At 37.2% G+C, this 24,744-nt stretch overlaps 1 protein-coding gene across 1 annotated transcript in view; it reads right to left on the bottom strand.

The window, feature by feature from the left end:
- Positions 1-23,808, bottom strand: part of LOC146003385 (uncharacterized) — a 147,264-nt gene extending 123,456 nt beyond the window's left edge. Inside the window, exon 1 of the mRNA XM_083141665.1 lies at positions 23,705-23,808. Within this exon, the coding sequence (XP_082997791.1) occupies positions 23,705-23,787 (83 nt within the window). The 5' untranslated portion in view covers positions 23,788-23,808. The remainder of the gene's footprint in view (positions 1-23,704) is intronic.
- Positions 23,809-24,744: the final 936 nt, after the last annotated feature.

Here is a 24,744-nt window from a genome sequence, read left to right as displayed (position 1 = left end):
TGAGCCACCTATAGAACGGCAACACCCAAGGAGAAAATTGTGGATCGAACCTCCAATTCAGATTTCTAAAGATAAACCACAGCACACTTATCTAACAGTCCTGGTTTCGTGATATCACCTACATGGGGATTGTATGGTATGATCTATTAACCATACCTACCTTTGGTCATACACATGCCTAACAATTTAAAACCGGTTTTAGTGCACGAATTGGCTGATTGAAGTTTGGGTGCGTCAGCACTTTAAGCCATTTTGCACCCTTCAATGTACACGGGAAAATACCCCCTTACCTTATATTCTTAAATTCTTACTTAAAAAAGTTAAAACAAGGTAAGTAAAGTTGTTGTTGTAAGTAAAGCAAGGTTGTAAATGGACCTAAACAAGGCAAAATACAACACATTAAAAAGTCAGAACATACTGAAAGCTTCCTCACAGACATTTGATAAAATACTGTTGTCATAACCCAACAGGGATGATAGACAGCTGAGAAGATTAAAAGTCTGTCTGAATGTGCCGAATACTTAAAATGATGTTACAATCACGACTCATTGGAAGGTCCAACCCTTGCAGCAAGTAGAAGGCTGTGTCCAATACGCAGTCGAGTGAGAAGAACTTGGTCCCCCGAGTGCAGCTTTGGGGCAACCAAGAAAATGTCCAAGACCTTACAGAAAACAATCTACGTATTTATACAATTCATTTATTTATATTTTTCCTAGACGACTCTAGAGTTGCTTACATATCTTCATGAAAGAAAGCAGTTGTTTATAATTTACATGGTTACATCTTTTACAATATTTTACAATTTCTTAATCAACTTTCAAGGATCAAAACTTTATCTGTCAATTTTCAAATAAGGCATTAAAACATAAAAGTCTTAGTATATAATAAAACATAATATAATTATTACATAATTACTAAAGCGATCATAGATTAACATACAGATGTCTAAGTTAGAATGTGCGTACCAATGGGAGGGACAAGAGCGACACGTCATATTATGTTTAAAACGGTTACTTATCAAACGAATTTCTTTGTAGTATTCCAGCTCTGACATCGCTTACCAATACAATATTTATTGTTTAATAGGCGGAAGTCTACCTGTAAACGAAACTATAAGTTTTACTGAATTTTCTGCTGTACCTATTAACTAATTAAATATGTTTTATACCTTCTTTACAATTAAGAGTTGCTTTGTGTAACAAATTTGTTAATGCCTTGCATGTACATATTTAAAAATTATAAACAGGAATTATACCAAGAAGACAGTTGCACAGTCTCGTCTCGTGAATAAAGCTGGATGCCGGCCTCTTTATCCCACACAGCACACAAATATCCAAAAGACATCCATTGGATATCACTTGGATATTCGTGTCGGAAGTTCTGGATATCCAAATTATATCCATTGAATGTCCTCTTGATATATATTTGTCCGCACACGTGATATCCATGGGATATCCAGAAATGGATATATTTTGGATATTTCCGGATAACTTTTGGACATCACGTAGGACGTTTTCTGGACATTATATGCTTTAATTTAGACATTTTTAATGCTTTCTGATGTTATTGGGTTGTAAAAGGATGTTATACTGGCCTCAAGGAGTGGCCCTTATCAAAGGCACCCAAATGTTAACTTCTCTTCCACGTAGTACACCCTACACTGCATTTTGCAGACCAGCGAGGCTGTGGCGTCTGGACTCACAGCAAATATAATCCTCAATAGGGCTCATGGTATGTCGTCCCTATATGTTTGAGGCTGTCCCTTTACTCATCTCATCTTATCACTATTCATTCTTATCTTCGCGATGGCTACAAATGGCAGAAAAGCGAAGTAAAATAAACTAAATCAATCAATCATTATCCGTCTCAACTCGATCCCTAAACCAAGTCTCTTGAACTTTACAATTCCGTCAAAACAACACTGGTCTCCCTTATCGCACAAGACTCAACTAACCTCCCCGGCTTTCGCCTTCCCTGCAGTTTTTCAGGGCTTAACCAAAACTGTATTAATTATGTCAGTGGTGTACGCAAGGGGGGAAGGTAACGGGGTTTAAACCCCCCCTTGAGCTTTTGAAATATTATGAAAAATGCTGTGGAAAAAATAAAAATGACCAATTTATCACTGTCAAGAACCTGCGACAGTACTACTACTACTACTACTACTAATAATAATAATAATAATAATAATAATATAATAATTTGAATTATTATTCCCATGCAGCACGGAGAAAAGCACAGCATTCCAAACACGCGTCTTTAAGAGTGAATGCCTTGAAAATAAACATGAATTCTTGAAAATAACATATAAGGGTAACTATGATTTTAAAGAGCAAAAAAGTTGTTTTGTATCTCGGCTGCAACAATGTTCAATGATCATATATTTTTTTGTGTGAACAATGAGCATTAACTAAAGAAAGTTCTTGGTTCGTTGAAAGCGGCTAATGTATAGACAAAGGCTAGGCCGACAAGAATAACTCAGTCACCAGTCCGCCTTCTCGCGGCACGTTTGAATTTCTGAATTCAAATGACAATAAGCTTAACTATTGTAAAATATTTTGTTGGTAACAACAATGAGACATTTCAGATGTGAATTATCGGGGATATTTATGCGGCTAAAAATTCCAATCAATTCTGGGAATCGAATTCGGATCTCCCGCATGGTTGTCAGATGCCTTACTGACCAGACCCCCGCAGCTTCTTGGATGAGTTCCGTACTTTGATTATTTCAATTTATTTTAATATATTTTCTTGTTTTTATGGATTTTCTTCACCTTTAAAATGTCTCATCTCCTTGAGTAGACAGTTATTTCGTAATAAAGAAAAAATGCTCTAGAATTTGTTAAAAATCGAATTATTAGAAATTAATTTCGTTTTATTGCTTTCATACATACTATATAGTAGAGATTATTAGTAGTAATTCAACTAATTAATTAATTATAAGTATTATTAATTAATTATGAGTATTATTAATTAATTACGAGTATTATTATTTAATTAAAGTATAATAAAACAATTGTAATGTGAATTTGGAGAAAGTTTTAGATATAACCCCCCCCCCCTTCATGAAATCCTGCGTACGCTACTGAATTATGCTAAAAGAACTAAGAAGCCTAACCTAACAACGAAGGCATTTAGCCAGACTTTGGGGAGGTTGGTTCAGTCTTGTGCGATGAGTGAGAGCCAAACACACGTACGAATAATAAAGGAGCCACTCCTACGCATAGGCGTGCGCAGACCATCTGATTAGGGGGGGGGGGCAAAAGCGTTGATGAAAGTTTAGTTGGGAAGAAAAACCTCATTAAATCTCACTGTTTTAGTTTCATTGCATTGATTGGTGTGCGTGTATATACTACTATAATGCAGCAACATAGAGGCACCATAACGAATAAATAAATTTTAAAGACAAAACTGTTTAGCAGTAAGGGCCTCAAGTACTTAGTAGTTATAACTTCTTTCTCTGGTACTCTCTGGTAATTCACAATGTATAACAAAAACAAGAAAACTGCGAGCGAAGCGACCAAGAAAATTTTCGCAAACTGAAAACAATATTGATCTTAATATGGCACAAAAAAATTCATGGGGCGCCATGGCATTTGTGACAAGCACAATAGTTACAATGTTGTGTTATGTTGAGTTATGATGAGTTTGTAATGTAAATTTATGAACGTACGTGTTGTGTTATGTTGAGTTCTGATGAGTTTGTAATGTGAATTTATGAACGTACGTGTTCAAAATGAAACATATGACTATCGAATATAGTAAACAGTTTGTAAAAAGTTATGTACCATATCTAAGTTATGAATACAAGAAATATTAATATTGGAATCTAGTTTTATGTTGATACAAATGTGTAGGTTTCAATAATTTGGCGACCCAGTTTCCAGGATTCGAGTTAGTAAGTGTTTTGCTAAACGTTTTTCTTAATAATATAGTTAAATAATGACAGATAAAGGGAAAAGATCAACACGAAAAGGACACACGATTGATGAAAACTTGATTTCTGATAATGCGGAAATCAATATTGAAAATTTGGGTTGTAAGGATCCAGATAAGAATGATAAGTGTGTAACTTGTCGCAAATGTGGAAAGTTATATCACTATAAATGTCTACAGTTAGCAACGTTACATTCCAGTAATTCTGATACATTTGAACAGTACTTGTGCAAAGTATGCGATCCGATGTTGGACCATCATGGGACTGAACACAATAAAGATACTAATTTCAATGCATTATTGGAGACAATAATTCATAAAATGGATGACGTTCAGTTGCAGTTTACAGAAAGTCAAGCGCAGATGAAACAGCTTACAGACAGCCAAGAGCAGATGAAACAGCAGCTTACAGACAGCCAAGCGCAGATGAAACAGCAGCTTACAGACAGCCAAGCACAGATTAAACAGCAGCTTACAGACAGCCAAGCGCAGATGAAACAGCTCACAGACAGCCAAGCGCAGATGAAACAGCAGCTTACAGACAGCCAAGCGCAGATGAAACATCACCTTACAGACAGCCAAGATCAGATGAAACAGCAACTCACTGATCAAATGAAAAAGTTTTCTGAAAGTCAGGAGTTAATAACAGCGATTCTTTCAGAAAGTTTCAATCAGTCTCTTGTTACTTTTCGCGCTGAAATCCGAGAAGAAATAAAACAGGTGGCTGATGCTTGCAAAATGAATACTAACGCTCTTAAAAATGATGTTAAAGAGGAATTAAGTGGTGTGCAGTCTAATATAGAATCACTTATTGCAAAGACGTCTTCTCATCAGAAACAACTCGTCGAACTAACGACACAAGCGGAAGCACAGGTCTGCAATATAAGTGCTGTTAAAATTACACTAAATGAACAACAAGTATCTATTTCTCGCTTAGAAGATGAGATTGGTGATATTAAAACTAAAATAGGGTACATTAGTAGTTCAAAAGTGTTAGCTCCTGAGAATGATAAAGCACCAACCGTTGATAAAATATCTGACGTGTCTGAAGCCAATCAAGTCGATGTCAATTCTCAAACTGCACAAACTACTCCAATAACAGCTTTAACTAGAAACCATGTTGAGAGAAAGAAGAAATTTGTTTCTTTTAAAGGCAAAAATACAAACGCAACTTCTTCCGATACAGATGTAACAGATTTTGGGAGTGAAGATTCGAATACTACGCATGTAAAGCAAACGTACAAGGGCAAGAGAACGAAGAGAAGGAGATTAGTTAGGGAGCGTCATCAGGCCATCAATAATGTTAATTCTAAACAGTGTGCAAGTGCTTCTTTCACTAATTAATATGTCACACGAGATTTGTGCGGTTGTGATAATTCGTTACAAGGGCAATTTAACACCGGTTCTGTTCACAACTCGCCTGACAATTGCACTAGCAATGTCCATGCTTGTTTCTCGGGCTGTTCAACAAATGGTATGGCTACGGATTCTATTAACTGTAGCATTCATACCAATTCCTGCCCATTAACAGTTTGCAGAAATAGTTGTGTGTTAGACAATAATTCTGAACGAATTAATGCTACATATAATCGCGGCAGAGGTTTTGGTACTGCCAGAAGTAATGTACACTTCATAAGTCCGAATAATCAGGATAGCACAGTAGTAACTACAGTACCGTTTGACCCAATGACACCTCGTATTCAGAATTCGATGACTTCGTTGAATAACCGTCCTTCACAAGCAATAGTAACTGCCTGTAATGAGACTATGCAACGCATAGTGAGTGACTTGAACCTACTCCCAAAGTTCGGGGGAAATTTAGAGAAACAAAGTCATAGAGACTATATTGATCAGTTAGTTTCAACATTCAATCTAATGGGAGTTCCGGAGGAATACAGGCTGAATAGTATATACAAGTGTTTTTACGGCAAGGCATTGTTATGGTATAATTCTCATAAGAAGAGATTTTCAGGATTTCGTAGGAAAGTTTTTGCATCATTATGCTTCTGAACAAGTAGTACAAGCACAATTGGCAGCTCTACGAACAAGAAAATATGATCCTAATGTTGATGAAACTTAGCTACTTTTGCATTAAAACTCTATTCTGCCTATTCAAATTTGGAAGAAGACCCATCTGAATCTGATATGATTCAGTTAGTGTTGCGACAAATACCGAGAAATGTGTCAGAATATGTGTCATGTCATGACATACCAAGTATGGACAGACTGATATCTATTTTGGACAGGATTGATTTTGTTCATTCTGGAAAAAACAAATCTTTTAGAGTTCCAGAGGACCAGAAAGAATTTATAAGAAGAAATAAGACAACCAAATTTCTCAACAACAAATCCAAGCAATCATTCAATGTTGGACAAGTTTCTGTCAAAACGCAAGATTTTAGTAAGACCAGAAATTTTATATCTTCCCAAAATGCCGAACCTACAACAATTGGTGGTGCAAGTAGAATTTCGAACAACGTTCAGCAATCAAATCCATGCTCAAATCAACAGATCCAAAATACTTTACGAACGGATGAAGGCTTTTCATCTCCGAATAGTGTTCAACCAAATACACAAAGTGGTTATAATAAACCTCCAGCAAGGAACCAACGGGGTAAATGTAATTGGAAAACAGGACGAAGCAACACTGAACAATCTAAACAACAATCTCAACCTTCTTTAGCTGAACCATGGTTAAGGCCTTCTCAGAGCATGCAGGTGAATCCATCTATACCTTTACCTCAGTGGAATGCAAATAATTTAAATTCTATGATGCAATATCCTACTCAACCGAGGATATTCTCTCCCTGGACTACACCATTTACTTCTTGCAGTAGTACAGTAACTCAGCCAAGTATATATCCAGCGAATAATTCTTTATGGTATGGTAATAATTCCAATTTGTTACCACATCCCGGGACTAGCAGTAACGTGACCCAAAGTCAAGTACCTTCGAGTAGTGGTGTGTGCAATTTAACAGGAACGACTGCTAATACAAGTGAACACTCGTCCTTAAACGTGTAAGACAGACTAATGAGCTCCAGTTCCTCTGTCCAGTTAATTACAAGGAGCATATTCATCACTATACTCCAACATCAATTGAAGATAATTTCAATTTTCAGAGCAACACATCTATTGTTCCCAACCATTCGGAAAAGGAAGTTCTTACTATAAACTTTGTATTCGATTGGTATGAAGCTGAACCAGAATGGGTAATGGACGATGACGGTGTTCTTGTTTCAAACAGAAGAGTTATTGTGTAGCCAGGTCAAATTTGTGATTTAACCATTAACTGTATTATTGATTGTGGGAGTCAAGCAAATTTAATGGATTATGCAACTTGGTTAAAATTGAAAACTATTATTCCTACTGCTAGATTAGATTCAGTGGATAATGTTAAATTATTTTCTTTTGCTGGTGACAAAAGATTTAGAGTTATTGGTTCTAAGAATATTAGTTTAATAATAGCTTCAGAGCACTTTCATATAGAGTTATATGTTATTAAGCAGTTACATGCCGAAGTATTATTAGGATTGCCATTTCTTTGGCGCTTCGGATCAATAATTGATTTCAAGAAGCAAAATATCACATTATCAAGTGATAAGGGAGTTCAATCTAATTATGTCTTAGAAACGAATGACACATTCCCTTCATGTTCTCTTCAAAGTAACTTTGTAACATTTGCTAAGAATTCTGAGGAAGAAGAGGATGAAAACTACTTAGCATCAGAAACCGATCTTAAAGCTTCTTTAGCTGATAATAGTTTGTTGATTGCTACTGATGAAATGTATGATTTATTTTTTAAGTTATTGTTAAGTTTCAGAACATTGTTTTCTGATAAAGCAAGGCAAGCTAAAGTAGAGTCTTACGAGATTAAATTAAATACAACAGAAACAATTGTGGCTCACATATATCCTATACCTATAGTTCGAAGAGATGATTTGGAGAAGGAACTCACTAAATGGAAGTCTTGGGGAGTCATTCAAGAATCGGCTTCACCTTATTTAAATCCGCTACATATAGTACCAAAAACTGGTGGACAGTGGCGGCCAGTTGTTGATTTTCGTCGTTTAAATAAACATGTGATATTTCCACTAGTTCGTGTGGAACCGATTAATGAAGTACTTCAGAGATTCCAAGGAGCTACAGTGTTTTCAACCTTAGATTTATCATCGGGTTATTTCCAAATTCCACTTACAGAGTGCTCTTACAAGTATACGGCATTTTCATACAGAGTCCGACAGTACGTTTTTAAATTCTTGCCGTTTGGCATAACGTCAGCAGTATCTGTTTTTGTGGAAAGAATGAATCAGATTTTTAATCCATCTACAAGTTCGTTCCTAATCTGTTACATAGATGATCTTCTTATATTTTCACCTGATTTGTCTTCTCATTATGAGCAATTGAAATATGTGCTAGAGACACTTCATAACGTAAATATGTCTGTAAAATTGTCTAAGTGCAGGTTCATTAGGACTGAAATTAAATTTCTAGGACATATAATATCTGGCACCGAAATAAAAGTAGATCCAGATAGCAATAAGACAATCTCCGAATTTCCAGTTCCAAAATGTAGGAAGGATGTTCGTCGTTTTCTGGGTTTGGCTAACTGGAGGAGAAAATTTGTGTGAAATTTTGCAACAGCTGCAGCTCCTTTGTATCAATTACTGAAAGGAAACTCAAACTGGTGCTGGACGGAAGATCATCAGCAGTCCTTTAATAACCTAAAGAAATTAATCTTATCATCTTCATCATTAGGACAACCTGATTTTAATAAGGAATTCTGTATTAATGTTGATGGTTCTAAGATCGGCGTAGGAGCAGTACTTTGGCAACCAGATGAAGATGGAAATGTAAATGTCATTCAGTATGTCAGTCGCACTTTGAAGGGAGTTGAAACCACGTACAGTACACATGAAATAGAATGCCTTGCCATTCTTTATGCCGTGGAAAAGTTTACAGTGTATATTACTGGAAGACATTTTACAATCTACAGTGACCACAAATCGTTGTGCTGGCTTGAATGAGTAAGGACATTGAACCCTAGGTTGAACCGATGGGCACTTAGGCTACAATCATACAACTTTACAATCGAACATGTATCTGGTTCTCAAAATCCAGTTGCTGATACGTTAAGTCGTTATCCTATTAGTAAATCACCAGTGACTACGATTAAAGGAATGTACATAAATCATGTAATCTCTGATATGGAACCCAATTTCTGGCGAAGTGCACAAGAGAAAGATCCACTTTGTTCGTCATTAAGAAGAAAATTGGAGTCTCAAGAAGTAAATTTGATAATTAAAAGGAAGTATTCCGTTCATGATGGCATACTATTTTTCAAACCTTATGTAGATGATGATTGGAAGATAATAGTTCCTAGTGCTTTAATTTGAGATGTTTTGTATAAACAGCATGATTTAAAGGGACATTTCGGTTATTTTAAAATTTATGATTTTTGTAAAAGGTTTTATTATTGGCCTAAAATGCGTAAAAGTATTAAGGACTATTTAAGAAACTGCCTTTCATGTGCAAGGGATAAGCAATGCACCTTTAAAATTTCAAAGGAAGAATTACATGTGTATTCAACCAAACCTCACTACTTACTTTCAGCCGACTTAATTGGTCTATTACCTTTGTCTAAAGGTTTCCAACATATATTAGTCATTGTAGATGTAATGAGTAAATTTGTGATGGTTTATTGTCTTCGACGTGCAACCTCAAAGGAAATAATTAACAAATTTGGAATTTACTTTAATCATTACCCAAAGTGTAAGGTAATTCTCACCGACAATGGTTCGCAATTTAAGTCAACTGAATTTAAAAGTTATTTGGATTCTGTGAGTGTTAAACATGTGTTAACTTCACCATATGCACCTTTTGCCAATCCTGTCGAACGTTACAATAAAGAGCTGGTGAGACTATTGAGAATGTTTTGTAAGTATAACCATAAACTTTGGTTTAATTATGTGAATATTGTCGTTCATCTATTGAATAATTCAAAATCGGAAACAACCGGTTTCATACCATCTGAACTTTTTATGCATGTTGATTATCACGATGAAATAATAGACAAAATAAGTTGGCCATATGACTTGAAACATTTACCCTGGAAGACAAAGTGTATAATGGCTGAAGCAAATATAAAACAGAAAAAACAAAGGATTAAAAGGAATTTTAATGAACCTAAGCATCCGATAAAATCTGGTGACCTGGTTCATGTTAGAAACCATCTTAAAAGCAAAGCTATTAGTGATAGCATTCTCAAATTTTTCAGCTTGTATGTTGGTCCTTATCAAGTCAAGGAAGTTAAGAATAACCAAGCACATTTAATATCATTGTCGACGCCAGCAAAGGAACAAAAGCAGAACTTAACAAAACTTAAACTATTTAATTGTACAGAAGAAAAGAGAACAGAGCTATTGAAAGCAAAAAAATGTGTAACCCAAATGATTTTTGTGTATAATGTGTTTATTTTCTGTGTTCTCAATTAAATATTTGTGTATATTTATGAAAGTCATAAATTTTGCTTCTTTGTATAAAGAGAATATGACAAAGAAAATTGCCTGAATTATGTATGAATGGCATGCTTGAACGCAAATATTTGTATTGAGTTAGTGTTTGTAGAAAGCAGTTTGTAATATGCCCCTTTTATTGCAAATTTTTTTCTTGTTCGACAATTTAATGTATATTGAATAATTGTCTCACGCAGAAAATGTTTCCTAACAGAGGGGATTATATTGTGACAAGCACAATAGTTACAATGTTGTGTTATGTTGAGTTATGATGAGTTTGTAATGTGAATTTATGAACGTACGTGTTCAAAATAAAACATATGACTATCGAATATAGTAAACAGTTTGTAAAAAGTTATGTACCATATCTAAGTTATGAATACAAGAAATATTAATATTGGAATCTAGTTTTATGTTGATACAGATGTGTAGGTTTCACATTCTCTTTTACATTTTTCTTTAGATCGTCCGGCGCCCAGGACCAACTCCTGCCGCCCTCTAGCTACAGCTCTGAACTTCACAAAACTGCAAGGAAAGCAGGGAACGTGAGCGAAGCGAGCAAAAAATTTACAAAATGTATTTTTATTTGTATAAAATTTGATATCGAGGGGGCAATTTCCCTTCGTTTCACCCTGCTGGTGCTCTTGGCCGTCTGGAAGAAATAATGAAGAAAAAAACGTGAAAACTAATTTCATCTTGAGTATCCTTTTGTCCTTCTGCTCTTAGATTCTACCAGTCTTGCATTCTTTAACCTCATTGTTTGCCCCCCCTAGAATTGAGTTCCGTCTAAGGTTGGGGAGGCGCAATGCTCATTGCCCTCTGTGGTTACGCCACCGCACACTATTCCCCCGTAGATGTTTTGAACTTTAATCGGCTTGAAAATACTTTATTTCCTTTAAGAGTATAAATATCGTTTAATAACAGCGATAAGATTCCTCTAAATTTTCAGGTGAAAGTATAATAATACAGGGACGTGAACGTCTGGAAGGGGGAGCAAGAATGGCCACACCTCCCCTTTAGAAATCGAATGTCAAGCTAAATGTATATATTTCACACGTATAAGTTGATTTTAGACATAGTGATTTACATTAATGCGATAATTTCAAATTCAAGTGTTGTCTTTTAACTATTATCAGGGTAATATATCCCATTGAAAAATACGTTGCTTGTCCCTCCGTTTAAAACAATCTGCGGTCGTCCATGATTAGGGGGGGCAACTGCAATTAACAGAGCGGTGGCGTGTCCAAGGGGGGGTTGTTGGGTGTTATAACCCTCCCTTTGGCCCAGTATGCTTAATAAAAAAACGTCAAAACTAATAAAAGATGCGAAAATGAGGGCTGACTACTAAAAAAAATGTGCACGTATCCCCTTTCGAAAATTCTGGGGCACGCCACTGTAACAGACGTCCGTGTCAGTCTCGAATTTTCCAGTCTTGAGTGGTTCGTGAGGATCACGAGTTTGATACGACTGTGTGGTAGAGAAATTACGAATGCCGTTTCATGATGGGCCCTAGAGCGAAGATCCAAGTAAAAGAAGGCATAAGATGTTACGTGAAAGCCCCAGTAGCTGGAAGCAAGCTGTCTTTAAGCGGTGACTAAGAGAAAAGCGAGCGAAGAAATTGGATAGCGTAAGCATCGGTACCCTACAGCAAGCTGGGTCGAATTACATAAATTTGTGATATGACAGCGAGAACTCGTGCAATTTTTTCATGTATTCATTTACTCAACTGCTTCGAAAGTAGTCGGTTCCTGAGTGAGGTGTTGAGTGTGCTTACGGAGTCCACCAAGACTTGTATAATTTGGTATGTTATTTTAAAATTGTTTATTTGAGTGTGAATTTGTTCGGCAATTCAGTCTTTTTTAGGTTAGGTGGAAAGTATTTCCATACTTTGAGTGCTAGTGGCAAAATTTTTCATCTTTATTCCAGATCCCTAAATTGAAGTCCAAATTTAGTTTTTTTTTAAATCAGAACAACGTGGAGAATATAAGAGAATTATGTTTTGTCGTCCTGAGTCTTGAAATCATGGTTTAACCAATTTCACTCAAATGCAATACTGAACCAGTCCTCGGACATACCGGGTGGCCAGAATTAAAGTTGCCAACTCACAGCCCTCTGTAGTCTGTTTGAGGCATCGTAGAACTCTGAAATTTGGTGAATCCATTATGCAGACCATGGGGAAGAGGATGGCGATATAAAAAAATGGTTCAATTTTCCGCCACCAGGTTGAAATGTGGCGCTGTACTTCCATGTAATAATGACGTAAACTGCTCCAATTGGTTATGGATTTGCCTTTACCTTGCAATCTTCCAATAAACGAGATTATTTTCTCGAAACTTACAGCCACTAACAAAACTAATTATTAACTCAGCTAATTCACTTAACGTGATTATTTGTAACTTAAAGGAATAAGTATAGATTGCAGTACAACTTAATTAAAACTATAACTTGAAAAACATTGGAACAAATATTAGATAAAGCTCTATTATATGTATCAAGTTATTAAGAACTAATATATTACGTTAGGAAAAAGTTTCAGAAGTGGTGGAAAAAGTAAGGAAGGAATAAAAAAAGAAGAAAAAATGCATTAAGGCGGATGTAATTCCAAAATTTGTGTTAACATTAACGGACGACAGACACCCTTATATCATGACATACCATCGGAAAAATGCCTATAGACCCCCAAGATGGTTTGTGTTTTGTCTTCAATCTGATATATATACATATGTTATCTGGTAAGTGTGAATAAAACTTAGGGTTCTATTAATATCTACTTTTACTTAAATATAAGAAAGAACCACTCTGAAGTCCGTATATATTATATTATAAAGGAAGACTACAAATCTTGAATGATAGTGGCAAAGTTGCGGTTCGGATCTCAGACTTCACTATTAGGGTCTGTTCAATAGTCTCATTTCTATTGGAAATTACACTAAAATATGCGATCCAACGTTTGTTCATGGTTATCCCTGTATGACAAATGTAATAAACTGTCCTTGCTAGCTATACTGTTAGTAAGATATCAAACCGTTAGTAGAAGTTAGATTTACTGAAGAATCATTTACGATAACTTCGAAAAACCTTAAAGAGTTAGGTGGAACAGAACGGATGTGACAGATGAATCGAAACGGTTCCGAATTAAATGAACGGGTATATCGAACCGTTCAATTCGATTTAGTTCAGCAGGTCAACAAACAAAGAATCAAAAATCGTACAGTTTGATTCAACCTAACAAATAATTCACTTAAGAGTCGTTATGAATTAATCTTCTGAACTAGTCATGTTTCTGAATAAATTATTGACATGGGCCTAGATATTTCGCAAATGCGATAACACCCAAAAATATTAATTTCTGCAAAGAAAAAAAAGTGTTTATGTAGGTGCAATGACATATTCTGATTACATTTTTCATCCATTTGAAGTCGCAAAATAACGCGAATTTGGCGTAAAGTGCGAATTGTGGCATTTTTCGCGAAGGTCAGCATATTTTATGCTCACAAAACGAAAAATGTCGCGAAAACCCATCATACTTATTTCTTACGCTTAAAAAATAAAATGTACCATATTTACGCATTTATAACGCGCACGTTTTCCAAATGAAATAATTCCGACACTTTTTCAAGTATACGAAACCACGTGAAGATAAATGTTTCCCGCGATATTACCTTCTATGGGAAAATTTTTCATCACCGAGCAAAGTGACTTTATCTTGGCGGTGATCGAGTGGTCACCTACCGTCACACTGGAGCCGTAACGTCGCTATTTGTCGCGCGAGAAAATAACTTCCTCAAAAATCATTTCCTACGTAAGAAACTGCCACGAAGAAGCATGGACCATGTGATTTCCAATTTAAAATACTACTTTAATAGCACAATGAAAGTATAATTTTACGTATCTTTGGATCGCCAGAACAACCGCGAAGCGCAAACGTGACATTATCTCGGTTAATCCGATTCTCTGTAATTCCTTTCGCGCTTATAGCTTTCGCGATTGTTCCTTTCGCGTTTAATACTTTGTTACGTTTCACGGTTCTACCCTTTGAAGAAAAGTGTGCCAAAATAAAAGAGCGAATTTTGGGGAAAATAACAGCGAAAAATTAGGGATTTCCCCTAATTATTGACAACGCCATCTTTATGACGTAATTGTTTTCCGATTACTCTGTAAAATGAACGAACACCATACAACGGTTTGTATCTTTTGTAGCATGTTTGTAACATTTACGATCTTGTCTGCAACAAAAAGCCCAAGGTAATAAAATGACTTAAAGACATAACGCTGGTGAAGGGAGATACGAGTTCATGTTGAAAACACAAGGGATAAAAAGAAAAGGGTGTTTGACGACCACAGATGCTTCTTTCAATATGGTTGGCGAAAGCAATCGTCTCAACAAGGATTGAAAGAAAAGGTGAACCCATAAAACGTTGCGGCGAATGATCCAATTGTTTGGGTAAAAATATTGCATACCGCTTTCACTTCCTTGGTGGTATCTGTGAAATGATTGGAATAAACTTTCTAGTCAATCTTTCTGATATAGTGGAACCACAAGGAAAGAAACCTGCGCAGAACCTCATCGTGCTGGCGGGTGGGGAAAGGACAGGGGATGGAGCCTTCAGCGCGGCGCACGCCAGTGTTGCCAGACCTATTTATTTCTCGGGAGAATTCCTTAATAAACTATTGCTATGGAACTTCCAACGGCCTGCTCAAAAACACGTTTCCTGCTCATCTTACTTGAACATGGAGGGGAGAGGTAGAGTGGAACTCCACTCAGCTATGAAATGTGCTGTTTGAACTGCGAAATTATGCCAAACTATATACTCAATTGTGCTAGGATATTATTATTATTTTATTAATATTACTACATTACTATTTCCCCTTCTGGAAAATGAATGTTGACTTAAAAGTACCTACAATTTCAGACGTATGAGTTGATTTCAGTCACAGTAATTTACATCCATTATTATAATAGGGATGTAGGGACGTGATATTTCAAACTCAAGTAGAGTGGTGTTTCCTGAGAGGGCAACATTATTACGGGGTAATATGCATCGTTTACCCGCCTGATAAAAATACATTGTTTCCCCCTCATCGCATTTTGTAGCAGATCTTCTGGTTTCCCAAGGAATAATCTCCAGATTCTTTCAAGTCTGACCTGGCAACACTGCCCCGAGCGCCGATAACGGCAGGGAAGATGCGCGAACGCTTTTGACGGAAGGTTTTTTCCCTTGTGGTCGAGCTATAGTTTGTTCTTTAGATGTCCAAGGTATCTTGGGTAAGGTTGGGGTGTTGATTTACGTTTATGGGAGGATAGGTTTCACAAGTGCAACACTTGGAAAACGAAAAACATCACTGTCGTATATATACAGCCATAAATATATATATTTTGTTTTTACGTAGTCATAGTCTACGTAGATATAGGAATACGCACTGGTGCCAGATCATTTATGAACTCCGTAAAAACTAGATAAGATAAGACGAGTAACACTTAATTACAAATAATTTTAATAGAAAAATGACACTTTTATATTAAAATTAGTATTGTGTGGTCATGGAAGAATATTATTTGTTGTATTGTTCTATTAATGGAGAAGGGCCTCCCTGTGGCGCAGTGGTAGCGTCGTAGCCTTGTAATCAAGTGGTCCCGGATTCGATACCCGGTGGAGGCACATAGTGGTTCGGATTCCACTTTAAACTGTAGGTACAGTCCCGATTAGCCTTACTGTGCATGAAGTGGACTTAAAACACCAAATTAATCAATATTAATGTGGATGATCTATCTTGTAATCCCAGTTAATTTCAGGTTGCCATTTTTAAGGAGGGATACCCTTACAAGCTGAAGTTCAATGCACAATATTTTTAGCAGTGGCGTGCCCAAAGGGGAGAGGGTAGTGGGGGTCATAACCCCTCTTTTGCCCAATATTCCTACCAGAAGAACGTCAAAGACAGGAAAATATGATAAAATGAAGGCTAACTACTAAAAAATAATGCATAGCCCCCCCCCCCATTTAAAAAATCCTGGGCACGCCACTGATTTTCAGTAGTTCTTATGATGATCACAATGACAAACTAACTTGAAGAGTACCGGGACCCAGGGGTACCCATCCCCCCAAGGCCAATGGCGCATCCCCCCCCCCCCCAAATCATGTCATACGTCTCCCCCAAAATCATCGTGAGCCCCCAAAATAATATCATTCGCGCCTTCAAACCCTATCGTAATCCGCACAAAGTATTAAATTACGACAGCGTGTCTACCGAAAGTAACTTTTTTCTTTGCTTTACTGAACACTATACTTGATCTGCCCCTCCTCCCTAAACAGGGGTGCCATCACTCAAGACCACCCCTAAAATCGTTTATCATAATCGAGAATATTGCTTGTCTTGTAATGCAGTTATAGTATAAAAACTTCACATCCATTTCTTTGCAGGCTTTCAAGAATATTAATTTAATGGGGTGTCAATACATTCTTAGTCTTTTCCAGCTTCTCCTTTGGCACGTTCGGGGTCGGAAACGTGTGGATACCATATCGCTAAATACAGTCTCCAAAATTTAATATTCAAACTCTCTCCCCACTACAGAAATCCCTTGACAATCGAAGATTTAACACTTTATCAAGAGCTTTCTATCTCCCCCTTTCAATTTAAAACTCAATCAATTTTAGACTTACTGTTAATATTGAAGAGTGGATATTGCCTCCTCGAAAAAATTAATTCTGAGTGTCCACACAAGAATTTCCGCAACAGTCTAAGACAAAAATTGGATGGATATCCTCTCAATTTAATGCTCAATCCCCCTCTAACTAAAATACCCGCCATAATCTAAGACTTAAAGTTGGATACTGTCCCCCCCCCCCAGAACCCACATGTCAATTAAGACCTAATATGTAAAATTTGTATATCTCTCTCTCCTCCAACTTCGATAATTCCCTTAAACACTTTCTTTTCTTCATCTAATGGATTAAATATGGTGCATTTAAGGTGTAAAATCTTTACATATATTTTGAATTGTTGAATTGGTGTTTTAAGTCCACTTTATGCACAGTAAGGCTAATCGGGACTGGACCTACAGCTTAAAGTGGGATCCGAACCACTTGTGCCTCCACCGGGTATCGAACCCGGGACCCCTGGATTACAAGGCAACGACGCTACCACTGCGCCATCGGGGAGGCCCACATATACGTATTTTGAAAAATATATAAATGTTGAATTTGATATTATTTGAAGAACAAAAAATCCCCCCCAAAAAATTTCGATGCGCCATAATCCCTCCCTGTGGGCACCCCTGGCGGGACCTTTCTTACGATGCGTATAGACAACCTTAGTGGCGGAGTGGGTACATAGGCGTAACTTTGCGGGGGCAAGGGGGACACTTGCTCCCCCCAAAAAATGTTAAGGCTTGTTAAAATTTACAAGTTAAGGATATTCTTGTTAACATCCTAAGACCTGAGGAGCTAACTAATAAATAATAATAATTATGATTTAGTAATTGTAATAGTTATTTAGCAAATAATCTTGGACACTATTTTTATCGGATGAAAAACTTTTCGACTCCAAAGTTAAGCCTCAAGTTACGCCCATGGTGTAACACGATACCATGAAAGGGGTCGCGGGTTCGAATCACAGCCTTGGCATGGGTGTTCTTCATCAATTTATCATCACTCATCGTCATCGTTGCGAATATCTCAAAGTGGCAGAAAATCGGCTCTAAATATCCTGTATATCGGTAGTGGAAAAGCATTAGAGTATCCTGTTCAGTTTTCTTTCCCTTAGGCCCTGAGGCCGTTGGTGAAGGGTGTGGAGTGGAAGAGTAGCCTCTTTGGTTGTAGTGCTGATGAAGCGAAACTTGATGATGCTTGGATTGACAAGTAGTGACACCTAGCTTCTGTCGCAAGAAGAATAAATAAAGATGTAGTGGCTTAGAGAAGTTGGAATCTAATGTTTCTATCTGGAACAGAAGAAGTGGCGAATCAAGGTGACGAATGGAGCAAGTCATTGGGTACTCGTTGGTGAAAGGAAATGTGAGGTTAAGCTGCTAGCAGGGGTAAACAATGAAAATTAGGTAGTGTTGACATACCCTCATTGCAACGAAATTTAGGTAAAATTTCGGGATTTAGAATTCTCTTTTCCAAAAATATCAAAATTGCAGGGAAATTTCAAGTTTTCAGACTCGCATATTACATTTAATATGTTCGAAGCCTTTTCACCGCGAAAATTATTCCCACCAATAACAACTTAATAATAAATTAAATGTGTCCTAGGATCAGTCAATATCTTGCCATTATTTAACTTTTTGTTAATTATTGTCGCAACACAACTAGAATAAACAACGAGAAACTGTTCTCATAAAAATTACAAAATTTTGTATATTTGTATATAGCTATATCAATGGTCTTTTTTTCTGTTATTTTCATTCAGTAAGTCAATCTTATTATTTCTGTACAGTGGGATCCAAGAGTATTACCGTGCAAATTGTCCATAACTATTTCCATTAATTTTTTTCTTATATCCTATGTGTTTTAAAGCAATGGATTTTTATGTATGCTGGTTCAGAAGTTGTCAACAGGTTGTTTTGAGTTTTCTTTTAATTCTTGAAGCTCTTATTGGGTCAAATAAAGTGCACGAACATGGTGATGGACAATTTGCACGATAATACTCATGGATCCCACTGTACGTTGATGCTTGCTATGGGTCAGCTAATAATAGTAATGTTTTGTGACCTTAGATTTTCATTTGTATAATATGAAGTGGTAAATTGGATGAAACTAGGAAATTCTGTATCTAGGGAAAGGGAAATTCTGCTCACCGATTGCGGCAACACTGCTTCCTGGCCGATATTATGGATCAGAGTGGATGCTAATTCTTATCTTGTCCATCTTCTGACCGCAGATTTCTCCATAAAATCTTGCAGATAAGGAAAGCACAAGCCATTTCATGATACGAACTGTGTGACGGAATTATAGAAATAACCATTGAGAGTGGCAGGCGTGCCAATCCTTCCCATGGGCAATGGCCAAATCACATTATGTGCCCCCCCCCCAAAATCATGTCATAATCCCCATAAAGTATTTAATTACGACAGCGTGTCTACCGGAAATAACGTCTTTTAAGCTTGCTGAACACTATATACTTGATATGCCCCTCTGTTTTATGGAGTAATGTTTGAATGTTACTATGAAGAGCTCTTAGTATAACTATTACAATATATAGGGAACCAATAATACAATAATATTGCTGATAGAACTACGTCATCAGAATTATGCACTTGCTTTAAATTAAGCACTATACCAAGACTAGAAATGATATTATTAATCAATATCGAGAATATTGCTTATGTCTTGTAATGCAGCTACAGTATAATCCTTCAGAATCACTTGATCAAAACGCCAAACACGCATTTTTGTTACACATTAGTGAGAGCGAAGCGAGCCAGAACATTTTTAGATACATTACTTTGCATGCTTGCAAGAATATTAATTTAATGGGAGGGCCTCTCCGATGTCGCAGTGGTAGCGTCGTCGCCTTGTAATCAAGGTGTCTCGGGTTCGATACCCGTTGGAGCCATATGGTGGTTCGGATCCCACTTTAAACTATAGGCCCAGTCCTGATTAGCCTTTCTGTGCATAAAGTGGACTTAAAACAGAAATTCAATCAATCAATTTAATGGGGATGCCAATACTTTCATAGCATCTCCCGAAATTTACCCTTTTGGTCGGTCCCGAAAACGTGTGCATATAACAAGTAATAAAGTTCCCAAAATATAGTGTTGAAACCCTCCCCCTACTACCGAAATCCATCTAAGATTTAACACTTTATCAAGAGCTTCATACTCCCCCTCCTCAAATTTAATATTCAATCCTCCCACCAAAATTTTGGACTTACTGTTTATATTGAACATTAATCCTCAGTCCTCACATCAGATATCCCCCGCAAAATTTAAATCTTAGGCTTAACTCTGATATTCAAGACTTGAATATTGAACCCCCCCCCCACCCAAAGTTAATCCTCAATACCCCACCAGAATCCACGTGGTAAAAGTTGAATATATCCCGCCCATAGTACATACGAGGGTCACTATTTATATTTTGAGCCTTGGCAACACTGATTGAAGTTAGGCGCAATTTGACGTTTGCACGGAATCGTCTGGCATTATTGACCATAACGTACTTCAAATGTTTTGTCAATAGCTTCATTTGTGTTGTTTATGTTGCCTTGGAGATTGCGCGAGAACAATAAAATGGAATTAACTCGTGAACATTTTCGTGCGATGATTTTTTACGATTTTCGACGTGGATTATCAAGACAAGAGAGCATCGATCAACTTACTTCCACATTTGTCGATGAAGCTCCATCCTTTGCCACTGTGAAACGCTGGTATAACGAATTTAATCGTGGCCGCCATTCGCTCACCGACGAGATTCGCGAAGGTCGTCCAAAATCAGTTGTTGTTCAAGAAAACATTGATGCTGTGCAAAACCTAATACTGCAAGATCGTCATGTGACATACTGTGAGATTGAGGGAACCATAGGCATTAGTTCCACCAGCATACATAAAATATTACATGATCATTTAGCTGTGAGAAAGGTACGTTCTCGTTGGATCCCACACAATTTGACAAAAACTCAAAAGGACGCTCGCGTCAATTGGTGCAAACAAATGCTCAATAAATACAATCGTGGTGCTTGAAAAGACGTATATAAGATTGTAACAGGTGACGAATCATGGATATATGCATATGAGCCGGAACGTAAACATCAGTCGACTGTATGGGTGTTTCAAGATGAACCCAATCCAACAAAAGTTGTTCGCGCTCGAAGCACATCGAAACAAATGGTCGCCTGTTTTTTCGGGAAAACTGGTCATGTGGCAAATGTGCCTTTAGAGGAACGTAGAACGGTCAACTCTGAATGGTACACAACAATTTGTTTGCCAGAGGTCTTCGGTCAAATACGGAAAACAAACAAACGCCGTCGGATCATTCTTCATCAAGACAATGCCAGCTGTCACACATCTCGTCTAACAGCCGACTTTATGAACAGTCAAAAAATCGAATTGATGGGTCTTCCGCCGTACAGTCCTGATTTGGCACCCAATGACTTCTTCTTGTTCCCGAATGTCAAGAATAAATTGCGTGGACAACGATTTTCGTCGGCGGAAGACGCCGTTGATGCGTTCAAAAACCATATTATGGAGGTGTCTCAAGAAGATTGGAAAAACCGCTTTGACAAATGGTTCGAACGAATGCAAAAGTGTATTGACCATAAAGGAGAATACTTCGAAAAACAATAAAGCAGTTTTCAATGCCAAATTCCTGTTTTTTCATTGTTTGGCTCAAAATATAAATAGTGACCCTCGTATTACCTATTACAATTTCCTTGGCAGTCTGCACATTGCTATTTATATAGGAGCACTGGTTAGTTGATAATGTAATTCATATTGTACCCAATGCTGTGGCGGTTCCAGAAATTACTTCTAGCAAGGGCGAATTTCAGAGTCGGGTACTTTACCGAACCTACAACTGCACTGTTTTATATAAAGAATAGCTATATGGTTATTTTATCAGGAGACAACTATGCTCTACGGATTAGCTCTTTTAAGGGGTCCATTGTTATCCATTGACGTAGCAACATATTGCAAAGCTCCGATCCATTCTTTAAAATTTACATCTCAAAGGGCATAGATACAAAATCTTCAGGCATACGTCAGCAAAGATATTATGAAATTGGAATACCGTATTTCTTCGAATTCCAGGCGCACCTTTTTCTCGGGTCTTTGATATTGAAAATTTAGGTGAACCTTGGATTCGATGGCGTATTCCTCAGAGTATGTATGCATTAACAGGGATAGAAAAATAAAGGAATCCCTGAAAATTTTCATCTGCTGTCTGAATTTTCAAATTCAGTGCTAAAAAAAGTTTTTTTCTAGTTCGCTTATGGAAATTTCCATTACCTTTTTTTTTAAGAAAAAATGAGCACAGTATGTGTTTTTAATTTTTGTATGTTTTCTGTTTCACGTGTAACATTACATCATAATAATAAACATGCCATTATATTTTTTTCAATGTTGCTAGTCGAATATGGTGATATGGTAAAGTTGCCCATATATGCGGTGGTAAAGGGAAGGACCGGTCCTTTTGCAGATTTTAGGGGTAGCAGAAGGTCTTCCGCTGCAGTCTAGTGTCCTTTTGGAAGTGCGTAGGAGTTGATTTGCGTCAATCACTCAGAGCGTGTGTCTGCGGCAACAGGTTGCTGCTTTTTTTTTTCAGTGTCCAGAATACTTTTGTATTGCTTAGCTTGTGCGTGATATAGAATGTATTTCAAAGAATTTAAGAAAAATAATAGACGGCAACGACTATAAAGTTACCAGATGACAAACTTTAAAAAAAAGAGGACATTTTTAGATTGGAAGAAGTTAACTTTCGATGCAGCACTTCGAACACACGTCTTGTGATTACTGGTGTTTTGGTGGGCTTATAGACCACACATCCCTGTAAAACAATTTTACACCGTTTCATAGGCATCATTATAGGCAAATGTCTGAATATTCTAATATTTATTCACTATGCCCGTAATATTATACGGTTGTGAAACTTGGTCTTTTGCTGTAAAAGAATAACAGAAATTGATATTCTGCTAGACATTCTGCCTCAGAGTTGTTTCTTCCAGACCTAAAGTGAGGAAACAGATTTTGTAAGTCGTTACTAAACACACGTTTCGCAATGGTTCAGATCGCTGTTCATATCTGAATTCTGTCATGAAACTGAAATTATATAGAAAGCCGCGGCGTATCGCACATTCTTACCTATTGTCAGAAACTTGCTGCTCACCACGAGCCGCGGTAGATACCACAGATGCTTTGAAATCAAAACCTCAGAAAAGCCTGGACTTTATAACCGCCAACTCCATTTTATGATCAAATGGGCTAAACGTTACTAGATCTACAGATGCGATCGGAAACATTGTGCAATTTGTCAAAAACAGAACCCGGGACTTATTTATCGCCAACGTTAACCACTAAGCTATCGTTGTTCAATGTATGGACTCATCGGGACTCGAACCACCCCTACAATAACAATTATTTGAACACCACCGCCAATTAGCATTTTTGCGACAGAGAGAAAGCGAAACCAGCCCCCCCTCCCCCCGGTCGCCCCATGGGCCGGCCATGGGACGACCATTGCATATAATAAACATAAATATATACTACACTATCGATTCTGGGATATAATATAATGATAATATGTATAGAGGGATAAAATTGTACTTACAAAAAACACTTTAGTGAAGCTCGTTGATGCTGCAGCACAATGCAAAAATGGCAAAGAATAGATTTTGGGTTCCACATCTTCATCTCTGCATATAATTGTTTACTGTGAGGATATCAAAAGGAGTGCATACTCGACAGCCAGCTGCAAAATGTGCTGCAGTCAGCTGTCTAGTTTCTTTTTTTTCTTTGCCTCGGCGGCTGTAGAAAAGCACGTGTCGCGAACAAAACAGTGTTGCAGCCCGTATGTTAAAACACCAGATAATATTAAATCCCAAACTATAAACTTCAGAAGTCGAACTATTTCTTTATGTTTATTATATGCAATGGTCGTCCCATGGCGGGGGTTCGCCACCTTGTTTCGCTGTCGCAAAAATGCTAATTGGTGGTGGTGTTCGAATAATTGTTATTCTAGGTGTAGTTCGAGTCCCGATGAGTCCATACATTGAACAACGATAGCTTAGTGGTTAACGTTGGCGATAAATAAGTCCCGGGTTCTGTTTTTGACAAATTGCACAATGTTTCCGATCGCATCTGTAGATCTAGTAACGTTTAGCCCATTTGATCATAAAATGGAGTTGGCGGTTATAAAGTCCAGTGGCGTATTTTGGAGGTGGGGACTAAGAGCCACTTCGAAGTGACTAGACTAACAAAAAGCCTTCTGTATTTTTTGTGAATTTGGTTTCGCGGAACGCTAACAATATTGTTGTTTTAAATGTCGGGTGTTCGGTGAAATTAAACTGCAGATTTCCAATTTTAACTCTAGATTTGATTATAATTAGCCATCATAAAATAAAATTTGAACAATATGTTCAGTGGCGTACCCTGAAAGGGAGTTCGGTGGACTTATATTTCAAAGTGGCTAAATAGTCGATCCTATTCTAATTGGTGACCTAACGTCTTGAGTAGTAATAAAAAGGTGCCGGGTTCGATTTCTGCTTCTGACCACGTTCAGTGTACACATTAGGTCCAATGTCGATGACCATAAATGGAGTTGAAATAAACAAAACGTTTCCTAGATGGCGTACCGCAGAGGGGAATTAA

The sequence above is a fragment of the Lepisma saccharinum genome, chromosome 20, assembly GCF_977018435.1.
Source record: "Lepisma saccharinum chromosome 20, izLepSacc3.1, whole genome shotgun sequence".
NCBI lineage: Eukaryota > Metazoa > Arthropoda > Insecta > Zygentoma > Lepismatidae > Lepisma > Lepisma saccharinum.
The sequence above is the reverse complement of the archived record's forward strand: the minus strand, read 5'-3'. Positions and strand labels throughout refer to the sequence as shown.